General features: G+C 29.6%; 2 protein-coding genes across 2 annotated transcripts; both read left to right on the top strand.

Annotated features, from left to right (window-relative positions):
* Positions 1–1,118: 1,118 nt before the first annotated feature.
* On the top strand, positions 1,119–5,047 carry LOC112775725 (uncharacterized). The gene is made up of 2 exons (XM_025819557.2): positions 1,119–1,436; positions 1,542–5,047. The coding sequence occupies exon 2, from the start codon at positions 1,720–1,722 to the stop codon at positions 4,897–4,899; it is 3,180 nt and encodes a 1,059-aa protein (XP_025675342.1). The 5' UTR covers positions 1,119–1,436; positions 1,542–1,719; the 3' UTR covers positions 4,900–5,047.
* Positions 5,048–9,457: 4,410 nt separating this feature from the next.
* LOC112779618 (pleiotropic drug resistance protein 1) lies at positions 9,458–24,656 on the top strand. The gene is made up of 22 exons (XM_025823945.3): positions 9,458–10,185; positions 11,432–11,552; positions 11,679–11,852; positions 12,529–12,688; positions 12,990–13,066; positions 13,172–13,225; positions 13,553–13,945; positions 15,042–15,323; positions 15,726–16,042; positions 16,417–16,577; positions 17,326–17,429; positions 17,559–17,715; positions 18,255–18,344; positions 18,577–18,704; positions 19,169–19,501; positions 19,897–20,187; positions 20,331–20,414; positions 20,516–20,649; positions 20,898–21,125; positions 21,349–21,520; positions 22,706–22,960; positions 24,091–24,656. The coding sequence occupies exons 1-22, from the start codon at positions 9,857–9,859 to the stop codon at positions 24,349–24,351; spliced, it is 4,305 nt and encodes a 1,434-aa protein (XP_025679730.1). The 5' UTR covers positions 9,458–9,856; the 3' UTR covers positions 24,352–24,656.
* The last annotated feature ends 250 nt before the right edge of the window (positions 24,657–24,906 follow it).

Consider the following 24,906-nt stretch of genomic DNA (forward strand, 5'->3'; position numbering starts at 1 on the left):
AAAATAAGCAAAGCTCCTTCCATCCCATTGCAAAGGACCACTTCAACATTAATAATATATTAGCAAAGGAAATTAAAAGACTTTTGTAGTATTCACTTATGTTGTGGTTTTTCATGGTATTTCCAACCCAGAAGGTCAATGATTAATCCGTCAGGTCAATGACTAATCCGTTGCAAATTAGAGTTTTATTTAAAGATTTGTTGTTCGCTAATGTATTGTTGTTGACCAATGAATTGCTGCATGCATAAACAGAATTCAAACCCTGATATTTACTTAAGCGGACTAATAAGTTAACTACTACACCAATCCAAATTAGTTAGTAGTATTCACTTATGTTGAACATTGCAAAGGACCACTTCAACATTGTTGTATGTGAATGAATATTTATTTTATTTTATGTTAAATATTTATTTCATCATTTTTAACGCAACCTAAACACAATTTATGTGTGAGCAAATTAAATATCCCTATTCTTAATAGAAAATTAATTAGTTGGTTTAGAAGGTGATTCCAAAGATCTAAAATTTTAAACTATCACATTAGAAAGACTCTAGGAAACCACTTACCCCTTCTACTATGTAAGTAGTTAATTATAAATACAAAAAGGAATATCCTAATTTATAGAGTAAGAAAATGAGAATTATTTTCTACGAAAAAAATAATAAAAATTCATTTATATCAATATATTGCATATTTACTATATATGTGAACAATAACGGTAATAATTAAATAAACTTTTTTAGTATAATAATGTATAAATAAATTTCCAAAGCAAGTATAATAATAATAATAATAATAATAATAATAATAATAATAATAATAATAATAATGTATAGCTTTTATCCCACATTAATTATCATGGTTTTCTCATAATGAATTTAATATATGGTGAATGCTATGGTATCTATCACTTTGTACCTAAGTTACTAAAAAAGATAAATAAATAATATTTAATAAATTTTACATGAATTGTTTTTTATTTTAAATATTTTATTTTTTACTTTAAAAAAGATGTTAAGCAATTTAGACACTATAAAAAGCACCGTAGAACTCACCTTAATATATTCACATTCATAAATAAAATCAATATTTATACCCACTTGATGCTTTATTTATTTATTTTATTTTTTTGTTTAATTAATTTTGAGTCCTTTGGATCTTGAAAGACCAACCAGACCAGACACTAAGACAGCTACTTCAAAGTCTTCGGACACACTTCAGAAGCGTTTGTTCAACTCCTTTCCCAAACTCTTCAACCCTTTCTTCTAACTCCAATTCCAAAAACCGAATCTTTCTCCATTTCTACAACACCCCTCATTTTCATAATACTATCAACTAAAACTGGATTATCATTGCCCTTATCATTCATATCAAACAGCAATTACAGCAGATACAAAATATATAAAAAATGGAACTTTGATCTGTGTCTGATTCAGGTTAGTTCACTCACTTGTGTTCTTTATTTGCTTCTGCTTTTGCTTTTGTGATTTACCTGAGTTTAGAATTTTTACTATTTTTTGTTTATTTTCCTTTGTCTTTAGCGAGATCTTATTTGAGAGTGTGAGCTGTGGTTGATTTATGCACCCTGGATTGGTAATGAAGCCCGGTTTCTTATTGAGATTTTACAAGAATAAGCAATTGGGTATGCTAGTTGTTCGCTGAAATTACCAAGAGAAGGTGAGGGGATTTTGTTTTGGTTTTAGGTTGGAAATTGGAATAATGGGGTTTCCATTTTCAGCTATTGTTGTTGCTTTTTGGTGTGTTTGTTGTCACCTGTTCTTCATTGGTGTTGCAAACTCATACTTCCCTGAGGATGCTTATAATTTTGAGAGGAATTCGCATCCAACATATAGTTATGATCGGATCGGTGAAGTTCAGAAACAATGTGCTTCTGTGTTATCTGCATCATCTGAATTGAGATCTGATTATAGTGCTGTGACTGGTATGAAAGGAGAGCTTTCATTTGTCAATGGGGATTGGATGCAGAATGAGGGTAAGTTTCCAATAATGCCTTTTGATGCCGGGAAATCTCCGGGGACCTTGGCCGAAGACCGTAGTCCTTTGAGGTTGGTATCTTTCTGGGTGACTGATGTTGATCATGCCCACCGGTTGAAGAAATCAGTTCCTATTAATGGATTTATGATGATGGGAATTACTCGAGATGGTAGCTTTCTGGATAGTAATTATGGTGGGAATCCTGAATTCCTATTATGGCCAAACCATTCTCAGCTCTCGGTTTCCTTTCAAGGTGTTTACACCGAATCAAGGAGGAATGGTGGGGAAAGAGTGTTGTGTTTGTTAGGGAGTACAATGCTTCCGACTCGAGAGGCCGATCCTTCTAATCCTTGGTCATGGATGAAGAATCATGGTGATATTCCTCTGTCAGAAGATGATCAAATTCTTCTAGTTCTTCGATATCCCATGACATTCACATTAACAAACAGGATCATCAATGGAGAGTTAAGAAGTGTGAACCCCCTATCAAATCCTAAATACTTTGATCCGGTTCGCATATCATCACAATTGGGAAAGTCAGCGAAATACAAATTTGCCACCCCACATGTCTTGTCCAAGGCATGCAGTCCATACCCTTATAAAGATAACACAACAACCGATGGCATTGGTGTTTATCAAGGGGAAAGATTCTGTGAAATCCTTGAAGAAATTACCACAGAGCAGCCTCTAAATGTCGTGCCGAACTGGAGATGCAACGGCACTGATGATTTCTGCAGTAAGTTAGGTCCCTTTTTGTCTGATAAGGCGATCAAAACAACAGATGGAGGGTTTCAAGATGTTAAACTTTATATGCAGCTTGTTATCTGTGAGCAACCAACTACTAATCGAAATGCCGGCTCTGCTAGAGTATCTGCAGTTTTAAGAGCAGTTTCTCCATCAGAAAATTTATATACTGCTGCAAAGAGATCTGGTCCGAACAACATGTCTCTTGCGGCCGAAGGGATCTGGAAGTCCTCTAGTGGACAGCTTTGCATGGTTGGTTGCCTCGGATTAATCAATGCCAAAGAGAGTAGCTGTAACACTCGGATCTGTATCTATCTCCCTACCACTTTTTCGATAAAGCAGCGCAGTATTATCTTGGGGACTTTGTCTCCCATTAACAATGCGAATGCCTTCTTTCCTCTGTCTTTTGAGAAGTTTGTGCTACCTTCGGAGCTCTGGAATTATTTCAAATTCACTCATCCAAATTACAGTTACTCTAAGATTAACTTGGCTGGCACTGTCTTGGAAAGAAACGAGCCCTTCAGTTTTACAACTTCAGTCAAGAAATCGCTGCTGACATTCCCCAAACTGGAAGATAGTGAGGCATTCCAAGATAGTCTGTCACTTCTTTCAGAAGATCTCAGTTTTCATGTCTCCGGTTATCCTGATCCTATGCCTAATATCCAGGCCCCAAGGGTTGACATTCAGATAGAAATTCTATCTGTTGGTCCTTTGTTTGGCCGGTATTGGTACGCCCGAAATGGTTCAACTTGGGAACAAGAAACACCTTATCATGTCAAGGATGTATATACAGAAAAGCAGCTTCTTATAAATGTATCTGCACAACTCATTCTTACTGGAAAAGCTTATAATAATTTTTCAGTGGTATCTTTGGAGGGTCTTTATGATCCACATGTCGGAAAGATGTATCTAATCGGCTGTAGAGATGTGCGAGCATCGTGGAAGGTCTTATATCAGAGTTATGACCTTGAGTCTGGGCTGGACTGTTTGATCGAGGTGGTCATATCTTATCCTCCGATAAAAGCTCGGTGGCTGGCCAATCCCACAGCTAAAATTTCTATAGAAAGTCAAAGAACCGACGATGATGCCCTTCGCTTTGATTCAATAAAACTTCAAACATTTCCAATCATATACAGGAAGCAGCGTGAGGATGTCCTCTCACGCAGAGGTGTCGAAGGGATTCTTCGCATCTTGACGCTTACACTAGCTGTTACTTGCATTTTAAGCCAACTGTTTTATATAAAAGATAATGTGGATTCGCTTCCGTATGTATCTCTTGTTGTGCTAGGTATTCAAGCTCTTGGATATAGCATTCCATTGATAACAGGTGCTGAAGCTCTTTTCAAGAGAATGGCTTCGGAATCCTATGATGTGTCAGCATCAGGTGAACTTGAGAGCAGTGAATGGCTTCATGTCATTGACTACACTGTGAAACTGCTCTTGATTGTATCCTTGCTACTAACTCTTCGGCTTTGTCAGAAGGTGTGGAAGTCTCGCATCAGATTGCAAACTCGCGCCTCTCACGAACCACTTGGTCTCCCAAGTGATAAATTTGTATTACTCTGTACCTTTGTCATGCATCTGATTGGATATGTCATTGTTCTAGTAGTTCATGGCACGAAGGCCGGCCAGAAGCCTCTTAGAGCAAAGACATATTCGGTGGATGGCGAAAGTTCTCATTTGCTTCCAGATTGGTTAAGAGAATTGGAAGAATACTGTGGTCTTGTTGAAGATTTTTTCTTGTTTCCACAAATTACTGGGAACTTGATCTGGCAGATTCATTGTAAACCACTCAGAAAACTGTACTATATTGGAATAACTTTGGTCAGAATTCTTCCTCATGTGTATGATTACATTCGAGCACCGGCTCCAACTCCTTACCTTTCCGAGGACTCGGAATTTGTCAATCCAAGCTTGGAATTCTACTCAAAGTTTGGTGACATTGCCATTCCAGTGACTGCTATGATTCTTGCAATTGTACTCTACATTCAACAAAGGTGGGGCTACGAGAAGCTGAGCCGGACTCTGACAATCGGCCGGCATAGACTTCTCCCGAGTTTCAGATACGAGAGGTTGTCTTCTAGGTCTCCTGAAACCGAACTGGTTCCGGGTACCAACGGTTGTGCTGCAAATGAGAAAGAACAATCTGATGTAGAATGATGTTAGACACTTGATCACTGACAGAAGCTGTTGTAAACAAACATACATACATGAAAATGTAGGTATCTTGGGGATGTTTTGTTATATATGATGAGAAGTTCATTTTACAAAATCAAACTGATTCTGAATTTTGATTTTGTTCTGCAAATTTTAATCTTCTCCAATCATTGCTGCTTTTCTCTTCTGGTTAATGTTCCTTTTACTACTCTAAGCTTGCTTTTATTCTACAGGATTGAGATAAAGAGGTTTAATCAAGGATTAAGAATTATATAAACAAGCAGAAAATAATATCAACATAGAATTTGATGAAGACAAAGTTTTGTTGGTTTTTTGAATGCGGTGTGTACTTTTATGTTAGGCTCACTGTTAATTTTTTTTTTTGGTTGCATACGATAACTTTCAACCCGACAAGTTAAGGACTAATCGTTCGTGGATTGAATTCCATTTAAGAGTCTGCTGTTGGCTAATGAGTTGCTGCGTATACAAGACAACGCAAGATTCAAAGTCTCGATACTTGCTTAAGCGGATGAGGGAGCTAATCACTCGTCCAACTTAAGTTGGTTGGCTCAGTGTTATTATTGGCAACATAGTGCATATACTTTCGTCATTTAATAAAGGTTTAATTACTCTGTTGGTCGCCAATAAGTTATAACTCAAATGGCATAGATTCCTCCTACTCAATTAAGAGGTTGCGGGTTCGAGTCTCCTTATCTTCCAAGTTTTTAGCCAATGAGTAATAGCTCAACTGGCATAGTCTCCTATCTTTGATAAAAAAAAAAAAATTACTCTGTTGGTCCCTATAGTTTCGCAAAATTTTCAATTAGGTCCCTATACTTTTTTTCCTTTTAATTGGGTCATTGCACCAAATTTTTTTTCAATTAGTTCCCTCTTAACAGTAATTGGTTTAATTATATAGAGACCCAATTAAGAAAAAAAAATAGGTGCAGGGACCTAAATAAAAGGAAAAAAAAGTATAGGGATCTAATTAAAAATAAAATTTGGTGCAAGGACTTAATTAAAAGAAAAAAAAGTATAGGGACCTAATTGAAAATTTCGCAAAACTATAGAGACTAACAGAGTAATTAAAGTATTAAACCTTTAATAAATAACAAGGATCAAACAATATACCATTGGAACACGAGTGTTAGGAATGTGCCCAAAAAATTTAATGAAATCTCCTCTAACGGACACACACATAATTATGTTTTGGATCAAAATATGGACCATCTCATGACTAACTTGTTGGGCCATCCCTCTCTCTTTTCCTTGCTTGAACTTTGCAATAATATCCATCCAAAAAGAAAGAAAAGGGCAAAAAAAGAAACAGAAGAACTTTGACATAATATTATATTATAATTTTCTTTAGTTGTAGAATTAAATTTTGACATTTATTACTACAAAATAATTTTTTTATATAGATATCTAATCATATATTAGTACATAAGTTTTGTAACTACTAACTGAATAATTATCAAAATAATGATTTTTATTGAATGACAATGTAAAATATTTTATACGTCAATTAGTCAACTATTTGTTAGTGTAGGTGATTGTATATAATTCGATAACAACATAAAAAGGTTTAAAATAAGTGAATCCAAATGACATATTTAAACTAAAAGTTTAATTATGTACTTTGTCGATTCTTATATCTATAAAATTTTAATTAGATACGTATAATTTTAAAATTTGTAATTAAGTTTTTATACAAGATAAAAATTTTCAGTTAAGTTTTTTCTTGGATGTTCATAATTTATAAGAGAATATTCTAAAATTATTACATTTTTTTATAGATAATTACTAGTCAAGACCTAATTAATTTTTTTATCTAATATAAAGATTAAATTATAAAATTTTAAACTATAGTGATTTAATTAAACCTTTTATAAAAATATAAAGACTAATATAGTAATTAAACATAAATTAAACTCTAAAAGTATTTGACTTAGTTTAATCCAAAAATAATAAAATATATTTTATCTAATTATTTATTATCTTAAAAAATTTATAAATAAAGATATGTGATTAACTCAAAATACTTATACACGGAGATAGTAGTCTTCAAGAACAGAGATAGATGCTAGCAGAAATGGTGCCAAATAAGACAAACTTGCATTAATTTAACGGTTTGAAAAAACTATATGAATCGCATATATTTGTTGCCTTTTAGGTTGGGGATTATGGTCTCATATTAATTTCAAAACCTAGGCATACCAAACTAATTTTTTGACTTTTAAGCACTCTTATCTTTTTGTGTAACCATTATTGAATTTGAATAAGAAAAATAAATAAGTGGTGCCAACCTAATTGACTTTCACATATCACTCATATCATAGTGTGTATCACCTGACTAATGTTGTAAGCTGTATTACATAAAAAGGGGAATGATTTTAATTGGCTTAAATTAAATAACTGTACAAACGTTTTTATAACGTAAATATATCAAAATTAAATTCTATTTATTATATTTAATTTTTTTTTTGTTATATTCACCTTTATATATAAAAATAAAGGCGTACTAAAACAAACAACAGAATTCTATGATGATATAAACTTGACTTAAAGTTATATAGACACAAATCCAAAATTATATATATATATATATAACTATCTTTTATATTTATTGCATGAATAATCATTTAAAAATACAGTTATAATTATATGACTATATATTGTCAATACATGAAATTAAATTCAATAGTTAAATAAGTTAACTTATGATTGATAGAAGAACATAAATTTAAATGTTTATATAGGTTTTTTTTTATCATCAATATATTAGGGCCGTCAAAATGGACTAAATCCATCGGGCCAATTCATTTACCCGTTTAAATGGGTGGATTTTGTCTCTAAAATTAAGTCTGTTTAAATTTTGGGCTAAACGGGTTGAGCCCGATTAACCCAAAAAAATGACGGGTTAAACGGGTTGGTCTGTTTAATTTTTTTTTTACATATTTTTTAAAGAGTAACACTTTTAGCTAATATTTCTCCCGATCTGACCCGAAAACCCGACCCATCAAAAAATAAAATAAAATGATAAATGAGTTGGCCCGTTTAACCCATCGGACTGACCATAAACAGTCCGGACTAGAAGATTCTAGCCCGCAAATAAAACCGGCTTAAACGGGCCAGCCTGTTTAACCCACAGGCTTAACGAGTCGGGTCTAAATGGGCCGGGTTAGCCGTTTGACAGCCCTACAATATATATACAAAAGTTGAACCTTATCTTGTAAATACATACACATAAAAGATTCGTGAATCACGTGGACAATGGATTAAGTAATTGTTCATGCAACCGATTCTTTTAATGATGCAGTTGAATTTTGAATTAGAGAAGTGCAGCACAGCCCAATATTTAATCTGTGTATACTATAATTAGTATTTAGTTCCTTAGATTTAATGTGTGCTAAGTTGATAGGTTATGTCTTGTCAAGAACGCAAGTTCTTATTGAAGTGAAAGCGAAACAAGAAAGCTAATGTGTCAACTTTTAAATTAGGGTTTTAGGGAGAAATATTCTGAAACTATTGTTATTAAAAGATGTTAAGACTTAAGAGCAAAATACTTTAATTCTTAATAATTTCTTTTTAAAAGTTTTCAATAAACTTAAGGTGTTTATTATTAAAAAAAAAAAAAAAAAAACCATAGTTATGATGTGAATACAATTAAATTATTAAGACATCTTGCTTCGAATGTTCTAGATTACGCTTATTGTCATAAAATTATTTCTTTTAAAATAAGGATCGAAATTAAAAATAAGTTAACTAATTTTAAGAAAGATAATAATATGCATTTTAAAATTGACGATATTATTTTAATTTGATAAAAAAAATTGTTATAAATAAATTTTATATTAAAAATAATAGAATTTAATTTTAATATATCGATAAATTTGTACAATAATCATCAAATTGTATATTACCATTTAAACATGAATTTAAATATATAAATTTAATTAAATAATTATGTAAAATTTTTTATATTGATAATAACATTACAATTAATATCAAAATAATATGTCCATTAAGTTATTAATTTGAAAAAGGATAATATTCTAGGATTAGTATAATTTTTTGTTTTTATTGAATAATTAATTAATAATATTTAAAAGTATAGATAAAAATATAGAATTAAGATATTGAGCTAAAGGTGTTAGACTTGGCTCTTTTTTGGGATAGAAATAAAAGTAGTAATATATTCTAACATTATAATTTTTGGTGTTTTTTAAAATTGTAGAAGGTATACAAATTAGAAGGTCCGATTTCTGTACCTCAAATTTTTTAAATTTTTTTTAACACAAATCGGACGGTTTGATTTCTGTACCTCTAATAAATCCGACAATCCAATTTCTATCTCTCTAATTAAACGGTTCCATATTTAAAAATAACACGCCAACAATTTATATTTTTAAAAAATACTATTGCCACTTCAATATCAAAAACAAAAGGTTGGTTGGACTTCTTGGCTAATTCTTAATTTTAATTTCTTGCCACGTAAGAAAGACTGTGACTGAGGTCCCCTGCTGACACAAATAGTTGGGTTTCTTTCACAATTGCAATTCTCTCATCAAACCTTAGCCGAAAGGTTTCTTAATATTCTTTAGAATTCACATGACCCATTTCATAAATTCTTGTATTTATAACTCGCATTCATTTTTGCCGACTAATTATCCCAAATTGGTCTCACAACACAGTAATTAGGCAACAATTGAATTGTTTTCTTCTCAACCGTCATGTAACTAGAAATATAGAAATTAATAAGTCATGCAATTACACGTTAGAGTCATCATCAGTTAGTTAACACTTTTGTAGTTTTTTTTTATAATATATTGGTGTCAAAGCACACTTTGTAATTGATTTTAATTCCCTTTAGGACTTGAATAATGAAAAAAGCCTTCTGGGTTTTGGTGGGTTTTAGCTAAAGTTTCAAGCTTTGTTGTTTGTTGTCTTTGAATAATCAATGGAAGGAAGTGATATATACAGAGCAAGCAATACTTTAAGAACAAGAAGTTCAACACTTTGGAGAAACAGAACAAGCAGAGAGGTTTTCTCAAATGAAAGAGAAGAAGAAGATGATGAAGAAGCTCTTAAATGGGCCTCACTTGAGAAGTTACCAACATATAATCGTTTGAGAAAAGGGTTATTAACCACATCTAGAGGTGTGTCTAATGAGATTGACATCACTGAGCTTGGGTTCCAAGATAGGCAGAAGCTTCTAGATAGATTGATCAAGGTTGCTGAAGAGGATAATGAGAACTTCTTGTTGAAGCTCCGAGAAAGGATTGATAGGTAATTTTGCAAAATCTCTACTCTTTTTTGTTCTAATATTTTTGTAAGGACATCAACAATGAGTTTAATTTTGATGCACTAGCAGTGTAAAACGTTTTATACAGTCGTACAATTACATTTATTCTTTTGGATAATCATTCACGTGATTAATATGAAATGTAATTATTTTTATTAATATGACATTACATAATTGAATAATATTTATGTAAAACTACTTTATATTGACGGTGTATCAAAATTAAATTCTCAAACTATTGCATACAAAATTTTTCCAATTTCCCCTGTTTTCACTAATTGGAAAGGATAATAGGAATATTCTGAATGGAGTTAACTGTAAGATGGCTAATTCCTTTTGGGTATGTATTCAATTTGGTCCTCTAAATTAATTTGCATGGGAGGTGTAAATTAGTCTTATTTTTCCTCTTTGCATTTTCTTTCATCATGATTCTTATTTTGTTTTACTATTAAATTTATTAGAAATAATATTTGCACAATTTTTTGTACGTTTTCTGTACATTTTTTTAAAATGCAAAAGACAAATATTTATCTTCTTTTGCTGTTTATCAACAATTTTTATTATTAAAAATAAAAAATATACAAAAAAGATGTATATTAATCAGAATAAAAAATATTTAATTATTGGTTAATTTTTCTTATTCTTTTATCTATAATTTTTTCTATCATTTACCATACTGGATATGGTTTAATTTTTACACTAAAAATTATAGATTATAATTTTTTCTATCATTTACCATACTGAATATGGTTTAATTTTACATTAAAAATTATAAATTATCACACTACAACAGAAACAGATAATAGCAGCAGTTTTTTTGTTATTTGCGGCGATTATAAATTTCCGCAAAACCAATCTCCAGCGGTTTCTCAATCAACATCCTTTAGCATGGGAATTAATTATTGCGGCAGTTTTTATAAACCGTTGATATAATCACTGCTGTTAAGATATTTTGTGTCAGATTGTATGACAGTAATTTTAAACCGCCACATTATACTCAAAGAGGATTTTCTTGTTGTTTTGCGATGGACACAAACTGCCGCTATTTAGTTTTTAAAAATTATGAAATGGGTTATTAATAAAAAGATATTTGCATATATACTAAGTAATTATCTCATAATGTTTTATTATTTCTCCCTTTTTTGTTGACTATTTTCTCTCTCCCTTTGTCATGTCTTTTCTTTTTTTAATAATTTTTTGTTTGATTGTTATATGTATTATTTATTTTAGAGTTGGAATTGACATTCCAACGATTGAAGTTCGATTTGAGCACCTAAATGTTGAGGCTGAAGCTTATGTGGGGAGTAGAGCAATGCCTACTTTCATAAACTTTGCTACTAATCTAGTTGAGGTAAGACTTCTTAGGAAGATTAATTAATGTTGTTTTTTTATTTAATTAATTATTTTCTTAAGTGTTTCTTTTGTTAAGAAATTAGTCACACATTAATCTTGAATAATTATCACTTGTGTGTTGTAGAGTGTTTTGACTTTTTTCCACATTCTCCCAAGCAAAAAGAAACAATTGACTATCCTCAAAGATGTTAGTGGAATAATTAAACCTCGTAGGATGACATTGCTTCTTGGTCCTCCAAGTTCTGGAAAAACCACTCTTCTTCTAGCTTTATCAGGAAAACTTGATCCAAGTCTCAAGGTAAAAATTAAGATTGTGTTTAGTTTATATTTTTAATATTTTTTTATTTTTAAAATTTTATAAAAAAAAGATAATATAAACACAAAATATAAAATTTTATTTTTCTATTTTTTATAAGTTTTTAAAAATAAAAATACAGGCATCTTATCATTTTGTTCTTCATTACATGCATTGAATTGTTGGAGAAGTACTATATATATGTTCAGTTTTAAGAAATTTAATTTATTTAGAATGGATTAATAAATTCATATGAACATTGTTCGATTCATGTAGTCCCAACTAATTGGACAAGACCTAGTTGTTGTTTCCAGTAAGTAAATTAAACTATCTAAATAAATTCAAAAATGCTAGTTATATATCAAAATCAGTCACTAAAATCAGTCATCAGTATATTTGTATATAAATACATGTGTAATTTAATTTATTTTTAATGTATATTTATATTTCAACATGTGCTGATTTTGGTATACATGTAACGTAGTCGAAATCAATTCATGCTTTAATTTCCTAGTAATTATTGTATGGACTAAATTCTTTATTAAGCACTAATGCTCCAAAACCAAAACCCTTTGTAAAGGGTTTAGTTAAACATGGTATATATAAGAAAAGTAATATTTTGATTAATTAATTTTTTTCCCATCTAATTTGGATGCCTATTATTATATTTGGTCTAAAGGTATCTGGAAAAGTGAGTTATAATGGACATGAAATGAATGAGTTCGTACCTCAAAGAACTGCTGCATATATTAGTCAACATGATGTTCATATTGGAGAAATGACTGTTAGAGAAACGTTGACTTTTTCAGCAAGGTGCCAAGGAGTTGGATCACGTTATGGTTAGTTAATTTTAATTTGTAACACGTTGTTTGTTTCTTCATCACATTAGTTTTTTAACTTGTGTTCACTAAAAAAAGTAAAATTAAGATTTAAAAAAATTTATTTTAATTTTACTATCTCCGATTTTTAGGGTAAAAAGAAAAAGGACAAATTTTATTCAAAATAAAAACATTTTATTATTTTTCTTTTTTTTCATGTCATTCTCTAAATATATTTTTATTTTTCAATATCTTTGTATTAATTGTGGTTAAAAAAATAATATATAATTGGTTGTAACTTTTTGTGATCCACATTTGATAGACTTGCTATCTGAGTTGTCTAGAAGAGAGAAAGAAGCAAAGATTAAACCTGATGTTGATATTGATGTTTACATGAAGGTAAGAAAGAATCTATATATTACATAAAAAAAAAAGAAGCTTTTATATGAAATTAATATAATGGATATAAAATATATTTGGCATTTGGTTCTTCTAATAAACTAGGCCACTGCAACCGGAGGACAAGAAGCAAGCTTGGTAACAGATTATGTACTAAAGGTAATAACACTAGAAATAAGTGTTTCTTTGGTTCTATATAAAATTTCATTTTTTACTTTTTACTTTTTTATCTATGTTTTGACATCAGTATTTTTTTTACGATTATGTTACGTGTACACACTAATTAGCTACTAAAATTAGTCACCAATATAAAATACCTATTGAAATACAATTATACATTAAAAATAAATTGAACTATACATATGTAGTTATACACAAATATACTGATGCTGATTTTAGTAACTGATTTTGACGTTCGAATAGCATTTTTTATTTTTTTTAACAATTAAATACTATAAAGTGTTAACTACAAGGTTATGAATGCAGATTTTGGGTTTGGATATTTGTGCCGATACAATTGTAGGGAACGAGATGTTGCGCGGTATATCGGGAGGACAACGAAAACGAGTTACGACAGGAGAAATGCTAGTTGGACCAACAAATGCTCTGTTCATGGATGAAATCTCAACTGGTTTGGATAGCTCCACTACTTTTCAGATTGTGAATTCTTTAAAGCAATATGTTCACATTCTTAATGGAACTGCGTTGATCTCGTTGCTACAACCGGCACCGGAAACTTACGAACTTTTTGATGACATTGTTTTAATCTCTGATGGTGAAATTGTCTACCAAGGACCCCGTGAACATGTTCTTGATTTTTTTGAGTATGTGGGTTTCAAGTGCCCTGAGAGAAAAGCTGTTGCTGATTTCCTTCAAGAAGTAAGTCAAACGAATTATCTATTTTGGTTACTTTTATCGAATAATTAACCCAATATTTGATATTCATATCTCTCATGATAAAAAAATGTTAGTTATTTTCGGGAACTAAATCTCTAAAATAGTCTATAAAAATTATGTTATGTGTTGATTTAGTCCTTGAGATTTCAATTGTACTATTATTATCTTTGAGATTGATTTTTGGACGTTATAGTGGTTCTCCGATCCCTCGGCAAATGGAATGATAAACTAGCACATCAATATTATTACCACGTTGGACACTGACGAAATAACATTTTCTTTTGACGTCCAATGTCCAATGATATCAGATGCAACGTCGTTTTGATATATATTGGTATCTAAAACGATTTTCGCATTGAGAAAGTATAGGGAGCCAATGGCTTAAGCGTACAATGTGTACAATGGATGTTTAGAAAGTATTAGAGATATGACCATTAGTGTTACATTGTCTTGTTAGGTTATGCTTTTGGGATGAGTGGTTTCATGATATGGTATTAGAGTTCTAGATTCAAAAGATCAAGAGTTCGATCCTTGGTGAACCCCAAAATCTGCTTAAACTTTTGGAATGAGTGGTTTTATGACATGAAATGTTTATTATCCCTGTATTCGGATGATTATTCTGGATAATATGAGTGATGCTCATTTTATTCATGGACAAAAGATTTAGCCCATTGTACACATTGTACGCTTAGGCCATTGGCTCCCTAGCAGTACTCGCATTGCATTTATTAAACAACGTCGTTTCTCTTTTCATTGGGCACCAAAAGCAAATTGCGTCGCTTCACCAGTGTCCAATGAGGAATTGGAGTGCTTCGCTTCACTTAGTTTGTTGAGTCACTGTTGAAAGGAGTCGAAGGACTCCTACAGTGATCGGAGATCAATTTTGAAGACAATAATAATGCAATTAGTATCTCAAAAACTAATAAATCAGGGTATACTGTGAATCTCAAAAACCACTTTAAAATTTTAGTTTGCTTTGAGTAAATTAGGTCCTGAAATTTTATTTACTATTTCTGTATATTATGAAATAATTACCAAGAAGTCTTTATATATCTAAGTTTTATATCATTTGTTATAGGTAACTTCTAAAAAGGATCAAGAACAATATTGGGCACGCAAAGATCAACCTTACAGATTTATAACCGTTACTGAATTCGTGGAAGCGTTTCAGTCGTTCCACGTCGGTAGAAGAATGGGGGATGAGCTTGCAACTCCATTTGACAAGTCTTTGAATCACCCAGCTGCATTGACAACTAACAAGTATGGCATCAGCAAGAAGGAGTTGTTAAAGGCTAATTTTTCAAGAGAGTATTTACTTATGAAAAGGAACTCTTTTGTTTACATCTTCAAGTTATTCCAGGTGATCACTTCTATTTACTTGTATTAATTTCTTTTATACAATTGTGTAATTAATTCGTTATTTAGATAATTATTCATATGATTAATAAAAAAAATAATTATTTTTACTGATATAGTATTACATGATTAAATGTATGTACAATTTTATTTTTTATTGACAGTGCATAAATATTAAATTCTTTTGACAATATTATATAAATTTTTTTCAATAAGTATAATTTAACGAAAGACTGTAATATGTCTTATCTTATAATAGCAATGAATATGTTGCACCCTACTACCCTAGCATAAATTTTTTTAGGACCAAAATAAAATTCATTAATTTTATATATGATTATATGGCATTCATACATGTTTTGTCATTTCCATTCATGTTAACTCTTCTTTTTTAATTTTTTGGCAGCTTACCCTGATTGCCATAATTGAAATGACACTGTTCCTAAGAACTAAGATGCATCGAGAATCAGTTATTGATGGAATAGTTTATTCGGGTGCTCTATTTTTCTCAGTAGTAATGGTTATGTTCAATGGAATGGCTGAGATTTCAATGACGATTGCAAAGCTTCCTGTGTACTACAAGCAAAGGGATCATCTATTCTACCCTCCATGGGCATATGCTATACCTAATTGGATCCTTAAAATCCCAATTTCACTTTTGGAAGTTGCTGATTGGATAATTCTCACATATTATGTCATTGGATATGATCCAAATATTTGGAGGTAAAAAATATCATTAAAGTGGGCATTATTATTTGGAGAATACTACGGTGAAGAGTGAAATTTTAGTAAAGAATAAATAATATTTTTTTAATAAAAAATTCACCAAAAATTATTTATTATATATAATACGTATATTTTTTATTTCACTGTTCATAAAAAATTTCCTTATTTTTATTGATTTTAACGGTATTTTTTAATAGTAGATCCAGCTTATAAAAAGGAAGGAGGCAATGACCTCCCAAACTCATTTTTTTATATAAATAATTATAGATAAATTTTAGTTTAATCTCTTTGAAATTTTAATTTTAATTTTTTTTATTATGATATAATTTTAATTTATGGTGTGATGAGGCTTCATTATGTTGTTTATGCAGATTCTTGAAGCAATACCTGGTGCTATTTCTGGCAAGCCAAATGGCTTCTAGTTTATTCCGAGCAATCGCCGCAATAGGCAGGAATCTCATCGTCGCTAACACATTTGGATCATTTGCACTTCTTGCTGTTTTTGTATTGGGCGGTTTTGTTCTTTCAAGAAGTAAGTTTAGTTTTACATATTTACTAACTTTTAACATTATTTTTTGAATTTAATTTTAATATTGTTGTTGTAAAATAGTTTTATATATGTATTTAATTACATAATACTATATTAATTTTTTTTTTATAATAACGGCTTGAATAATCATCCAAAAAAATAGATATAATTAAATGATTGTGTAAGTAATACATCAAAATTAAACTCTTATATTTTTACATTAAATGCTAAATCATAAATTTTAAATTCTAAATCCTAAATTATCACAATAATGAGAGTTAAAAAGACAACTCACGAATATTAATGGATTAAAAATTTGTTTCGTATACTTATACTATTTAAATTAATTAGGCACATGAATTCCTTTGAAAAAAAAGTAGGGTACAAGTATGGGGATGTTATATTGTAAAAGTATAAAGAAAAAATTTAATATTAAAATTATAATAACATAATTTAAGTAGAAGTATTTAAATATACCTAAGATTAAAAGAATATTGTACTAATTTATTTCATTTAAGCGTCAATTTTTTACTTATATATACTTTTGGAACAGGCTTCAAAAGTAATATTTATCATTAGTATTTTATTTTTAGCATAAGAAATTATTTGACATATCAAGATAAGTACTATTATAATTATTTTAAACATAATATTTTACTTATATTCATGTCAATAATATATATGTCATGGACCCGTTTTTAAGTTCAATTTGTTATTGATGATTCTTTGATTTGTTTGATTAATGTAACAGAGGACATCAATGACGGGTGGATTTGGGGTTTTTGGATTTCACCAATGATGTATGCTCAAAATGCTATAGTGGTTAATGAATTCCTTGGAAATAGTTGGAACAAGGTGATGATCGATCATGATTTCTTGAACTACTATTGTAAACTATCTACTACTAATAATACTATTAGTTTAGAAATAATGAATTTAATTTGATGCCTAATTCATCATCATTTTCTCTTCAATTATATATAGTTCACCCCTAACTCAAACAAGACACTTGGAGTTCAATCACTAGAGGCTCGTGGATTCTTCACAAAAGCTTATTGGTATTGGATTGGAGTTGGGGCATTAATTGGATTTACATTCATTTTCAACATTGTATACACCCTGGCTCTTACATTCCTCAATTGTGAGTATCAAAACCCTTAATTTTTGAGTGAATACCCCCATTCGGCCCTAACAATTATTTCGAAAGGACAATGAGGCAAAAAAAAAAAAATCCCAATTCGATCCCTAATCATTTTTTGGGACTGATTAGTCCCTGTGCCAAAAAAAATAATATTAACTTTTTTTTTGGCACAGAGACCTCGTTGTCATTTCGAGATAATTGTTAGGGGTCGGGTTGGATTTTTTTTTTTAAGAGCCTCGTTGTCTCGAGGTAATTGTTAGAGGCTATTTTGGGTTTTTCTCTTAATTTTTTTTTATAATTAGTGTTTGAAAAACCAACTCAAAATAAATTAAAATTATTTTACTTTGCATTCTTTAATTAATGGAAAAATAACTGAGTAATATTAAATATAATATATATATAATTATAAATATTAAGTTAAATAAGATAATTTTAGATTATTATTATTCTTCAAGCATTAGCGTTTGTTTAAGATTCTTAATTAGAGTGATGTTTCTATTAACATGTATATATGTTTCTTTTTGTTTTTTTTGGAGCAGCATTTGAGAAGCAACAAGCAACAATAATTGATGAGTGTGAAGGCAAAACAAGTAATGGCATAGCTCAAGAAGTTCAATTACCACGCATAGGTATCTATTTTATTTAAATTAATCCCTTTGTCCACAAAAGGTTTTTTTTTTTTTAAGGTTTAACATGCATATTAATTAATAAATAATTAAATTTACATAATTTTAAAAGATAACCATGAAAAGAATTGATTAATACTATAATAAAGCTCTAAAATTTTAACTATAAGAGTTTGATTAGAAATACATAATCCAAGTTTAAATGTTGACAATAAACTTTTGAATCACCTTGTAGAAAGTTCAACAAGAGTTAGTGCTTCAAGCAAAAGCAGCAATAATGGGAAGAAAAAAGGCATGGTTCTTCCTTTTGAGCCACATTCTATCACCTTTGACCAAGTTGTATACTCCGTTGATATGCCTCAGGTAATATGTGATTTTCAAATTTGTAATAAAAAATTGGCTTCTAAACAATGTTGTTAAGGAAAGTTTGGTTAATATTGTATTGGATCAAATAAATATTTTTTTGGGTTTTCTAATACACCACCAATTAAATTAATTAGTTCTCTAATAAAAATAAAATCACATACTATACAACAGATAGATACGAATATTAGCGGCGTTTTTTTTTTTTACTATTTGCGACAATTTTAAACTGCCATAAAACCATTCTCCTGCGGATCCCCAACCGTCGTCCTTTAGCTCCAAAAAATAAATATAATCTCCCTTTGTTGAAAATTTGCTCCAAAAAAAATATAATCTCCCTTTGAGTTTTGAAAGATTTTTTTTTTCAATTACAATAATCTCGAATAAGCTTTTGATTGCAAGTTTTTTTTTTGAGTACTATAGTTCAAAAAATAAGCCCTAAGTCTTCAAATTTTAATTGGCAGGAAATGAAGAATCAAGGTGTGGTAGAAGATAGGTTAGTGCTTCTTAAAGGTGTTAGTGGTGCATTTAGGCCTGGTGTTCTCACAGCTTTGATGGGTGTAAGTGGAGCCGGAAAAACTACTTTGATGGATGTTCTCGCCGGTCGGAAAACCGGTGGATATATCGACGGAAGCATAAAAATTTCAGGATACCCTAAGAAGCAAGAAACATTTGCTAGAATTTCAGGTTATTGTGAGCAAACTGATATCCACTCTCCTCATGTTACTGTCTATGAATCCTTACTCTATTCAGCATGGCTTCGTTTACCCATCGAAGTTGATTCCGATACAAGAAAGGTATGTACCTATAATTTCTGAGTTAATAATAGTCCTTGAAAGATAATATATTCGTCAATTTGATTTTTCAGAAAATCAAATGCTTCAAATTAATTCTTAAAAAATACAACAGTGAATCAAATTAGTTTTTTTACTAATTAGATAATGTGTCGCAAAATAATTATGACGTGTCATTGTCTAACTGATAGAGAACCAATTCTCTGATTTATAATTGTATTTTTTAAGAATCAATTTAAGATATTTGAACTTTAGCCGACCAAATTAATGTATGCTTAACACTTTAGGAATTATTTTAACTATTAATCCTTTTTTTTTTACTTAATTAACAAATGGACGTTATGTTGTGAAATTAGAGATTGATGAGTTGTACTTTTTTATCTATGAAATGGTTGTAGATGTTTATTGAGGAAGTCATGGAGCTTGTGGAATTGAACTTGTTGAGGAACTCGCTAGTTGGATTGGCTGGAGTAAGTGGACTCTCAACTGAACAACGCAAGAGATTAACCATAGCGGTTGAATTAGTGGCTAATCCATCCATAATTTTCATGGATGAGCCTACTTCCGGTTTAGATGCTAGAGCCGCCGCCATCGTTATGAGGACGGTTAGGAATACAGTTGACACCGGAAGAACAGTTGTTTGCACCATCTATCAACCAAGCATCGACATATTTGAAGCTTTCGATGAGGTATAAATAATATATTTATACCATGATTGCTTGCTCGCATAAAAATATTTTCATATAAAAATGATGGATAAAATACAAACACGTGTTATATTAAGTAATTTAGTTAAATATATTATATTTAACTATTTTATCCGCCATGTTAGTTATTCCTATTGAAACGTGGAGGACAAGAAATCTATGTTGGACCGTTGGGTCGTCACTCGAGTCAATTGATCAAGTATTTTGAGGTGTGATGATGCAACTTAAATTCAGTAATATTTTAGAATTAATTATGTGAACAATTCTTGATTCTAAAAACATCTCTTGTTCTAATATTTTCATTGTCTAGAGCATTGATGGTGTTAGTAAAATCAAAGATGGTTATAACCCAGCAACTTGGATGTTAGAAGTTACAACTCCAGCACAAGAGCTAAATCTAGGTGTTGATTTTCATGAGATATACAAAAATTCTGATTTGTACAGGTAATTAAGCATGAACTTTTTTTTCCCATAAATAAATAAAGAGAATCAAAATTATGAAAAATGCTTAGCATTATTATTATCGAAAATATTTGGTAATTAAAATAAGCTAGCTAACAATAATCAGAATTTGTCTTATTTAGCATTTATTAATTGTTACAACAATTAATGAATGCTAAATAAGATAAATTCGACTATTTTTTTTTGTCTTTCTAATATTACCGTATTATTATACACTGTTGATGATTTAGGAGGAATAAGAACCTTATAGCAGAATTGGGAAACCCTGCCCCTGCTTCAAAGGATCTATATTTTCAAACTCAATATTCGCAACCGTTTCTGGTTCAATGCCTAGCTTGCCTATGGAAACAACATTGGTCGTACTGGCGCAATCCGCCGTACACGGCAGTTCGGTTTTTTACCACCATGTTCATATCCTTGATCTTTGGGACAATATTTTGGAATCTTGGAGACAAATAGTAAGTCAAATGCAAAGAAATAATTAAACCTTAGTACTTTAATTTTACAACTATATTAGATGTACACTAAAATCAGTTATTAGTACAGAATACATATTAAAATATAAAATATATATTAGGCTGATTTCAATTGTAAATAGTATTTTTGTTAATCTTATTATTATTTTTTTCTACAGAAAATATTATTATTGGAGAGTAATTTCATTTATTTGGTGACTTGTAGTTCAAGCAGCCAAGATCTTTCCAATGCCATGGGTTCAATGTATGTTGCTGTTTTGTTCATAGGAATTCAGAATTCAGCCTCTGTACAACCAGTGGTAGCAATTGAAAGAACTGTCTTTTATAGAGAAAGAGCTGCTGGAATGTATTCTGCTTTACCTTATGCAATTGCACAGGTAATGTTATCCTCATTTCTTAAGACAATATCCTTAGAATTTTTATCATATGTGTATATATAAAGCTCAATTTTCATACATATTGTAAAAGATTTACATGAACTTTTTAATGGTGTATTGTCATATTAGTAAAAAACTAGTTTTTAAATTGATTGTTTAAAAAATTATTTAAATGTATAAATTTAATTAGATGATAATATAATTTTTTTTACATGTTCAATACATTAAAATTGAATACGTAAAAATTTCCTTAATTTTAGAGATTTTTTTACTTTTTTTATTTTATATATTTTTAATATGTATTTCGTATTTAAATATATATTTTATACAAATAACTTCTTTTTATATACATTTAACATCACTAATTTTTACTTAGTTAATGATATATTTTGTATATTTAATTGTTATAATTTAATAAAGTGATCATTCATATAATATTGTCTTTATCTAGAGATAATATATGAGAATTATTAATTAGTTTAACATATTTGATTGAATTGTCATCTAATAATCTAATTTTAATTACTTTGTTAGTTCTTATAGTTTCGTAAAATTTTTAATTAGGTCCCAATACTTTTTTTTCTTTTTAATTGGATCCCTGCACCAAATTTTTTTTTCAAATAAGTCTCTCTTAGTATTAATTGGCTTAATTTTATAGGGACCCAACTAAAAAAAGAGAATTGGTACATGAACCTAAATAAAAGGAGAAAAAAGTGTAGGGACCCAATTAAAAAAAAATTGGTGCAAGGACTCAATTAAAAGAAAAAAAAGTATAGGGACCTAATTGAAAATTTTGTGAAACTATAGGGACCAGCAGAGTAATTAAACCATTATTATTTTTACATAACAATAATTTTATGTCAGTAATTATTTTTTAATATTATAGATTTTAAAAATAATTTAAAAATATTTAAAAAATTAAAATTAGTGAAGCATCACTGACTTTTTAGCTAGAAATAACTAATGACACTACTCATACCTGAAGTTCTATAAGGATACCAAGAAAAGACACTTATTTTTTTATCATGGTTTGGAAAGAAAAATATATAACAAATAACTACAACTTTAAATGAAGAGCGAACTAGTATATACCAAAACTTAAATGAATTATTATTATGCGTCTGTGTTAACATTATTTATCTAATCATAATCATGTGTATGTGATTATATTCCATTTTGTCACAGATTATGATAGAGCTACCTTATATTTTTGCCCAAGCTATAACATACGGTGTGATAGTTTATGCCATGGTTGGATTCGAGTGGAATGTGAAGAAATTCTTTTGGTATTTATTTTTTATGTATTTCACATTTTGCTACTTCACCTTCTATGGAATGATGGCTGTGGCAGCAACACCAAATCAGCATATTGGTTCCATTGTGGCTGCTGCTTTTTATGGAATATGGAACGTCTTTTCAGGATTTGTTATTCCTCATACAGTAAGTATTTCTAATAAATTAATCCTTTTTTTTTAAAGGTTTAATTACTTTGTTTATTCCTGTAGTTTTTCAAAATTTTCAATTAGGTCCTTATACTTTTTTTTTTTTTAATTGGGTTTCTGCACCAATTTTTTTTAATTAGATCCCTCTTAGTAGTAATTGGCTTAATTTTATAAGGACACAACTAAAAAAAATGGTGCAGAGACCTAAATAAAAGGAAAAAAAAAGTGTAGGGACCCAATTAAAAAAATTTGGTGCAAGAACTCAATTAAAAAGAAAAAAAGTATAGGGACCTAATTGAAAATTTCGCAAAACTATAAAGACCAACAGAGAATAATTAAACCTTTTTTAAATCGTTATAAAATTATTAAATATCTTTGTAAGAAAAATGTCAAAGTAATATTGGTAATGCACTAAATTGTTTCTGTTAATTAGATATATAATTATTATTGTAACTTTATTTATTTGCTTAAATTTTTGAAATAAATAATTTCATACCATAATATCGAAGCTTATATAATTAAAAAGTTTTGGATTCGACTCTTATTACGTTAATTCTTCTAAAATGAAAAAAAATAATTTAAGAATAAAAAAGAATCTATTCTCCAAACTAAAACGAAAAAAAAAGATAAAAATAAAGAATCAAAAACTTAAATTTACAGGATATTTAGCGTATTGCTTAAGATTTAAACAAAACAAAAGAAGTCTAATAAAAAAATATATAAATTTTAAATCCTAAATTTATGATAATTAATGGTTATTTTATTATCATAATTGAATTACAAGTCTTATTTAATCACTACTAGCTTAATATTAAAAGCAAATAAACAGATATCACAAACTCTAAAATGTTTGTACCTTGACAAATAACTCCTAAAACAGAGTATCTATATATAAGAAAGTTTTCAAGTATATTGGTACATCGGTGTTTCAGTGATTTTTAACTATTGATCTTAATTATATATATTATATATATTTTTTATGATTAAGATCAACGGTTAAAAATTACTGAAACACCGGTATATCAGTACACTTGAAAATTTTCCATATATATAAATGAATTCAATCATGTATTCATGTGTATAATGATACTTGTTGTTTTTTTTTTTTTTTAATTATTTTGATTTCAGAGGATGCCAGTGTGGTGGAAGTGGTACTATTGGGTATGTCCTGTGTCATGGACCTTATATGGATTGGTTGCATCACAATTTGGAGACATAACTCATATAATGGAATCAGAACATGTTTCAGTGCAACATTTCATAAGAAGTTATTATGGTTTCAAGCATGATTTTATAGGAGTTTGTGCAATTATGGTTTCTGGATTTGCAGTCTTATTTGCACTCATTTTTGCTGTTGCAATCAAGCTCTTTAACTTTCAAAAACGATAGATAGATAGATAGTTAGACGGTGAAAACTCAGGTGCAGTCGACTTCACGTGAAGTTGATACCTCAGAACCGTTAGATAATTTGACTGATTTGACTAAATTTTCATCTAACGGTTCTGAGGTATCAATTTCACATGAAATCGACTTCATCTGAGTTTTCACCTAGATAGATAGATATTTTCATACATCTTGAAGTACGTACTTTCATATTTCTATTTTTTATTTTTTTGAAAAGGTATATTTGTATTTGTTATGTTGATGTACTACTAGACTTAGTTTCTCTTATTTAAAATTTAAAGTTTCATTCATGAATGTAAGTGTTTTTTTTTTTTTTTTTTTTGTACCGTTAATATATCAGTGAGTGTAATATCTATTATTGTACATCTATTAATAATTTGAAAAAAATAAAGAAGTGAAGGCGATAAGTCACAGATATTTGTAACACATTTTCTATTGTTAATTTGATAAATAAAATCTGAAGTTTAGCCTTTTACATTTTTAACTAGGTTTTTACTCACATACAGAGAGAAAAAAAAAAATAGAAATATTAAAAGAGTA

The sequence above is a fragment of the Arachis hypogaea genome, chromosome 19 (assembly GCF_003086295.3).
Source record: "Arachis hypogaea cultivar Tifrunner chromosome 19, arahy.Tifrunner.gnm2.J5K5, whole genome shotgun sequence".
Taxonomy (NCBI): domain Eukaryota; kingdom Viridiplantae; phylum Streptophyta; class Magnoliopsida; order Fabales; family Fabaceae; genus Arachis; species Arachis hypogaea.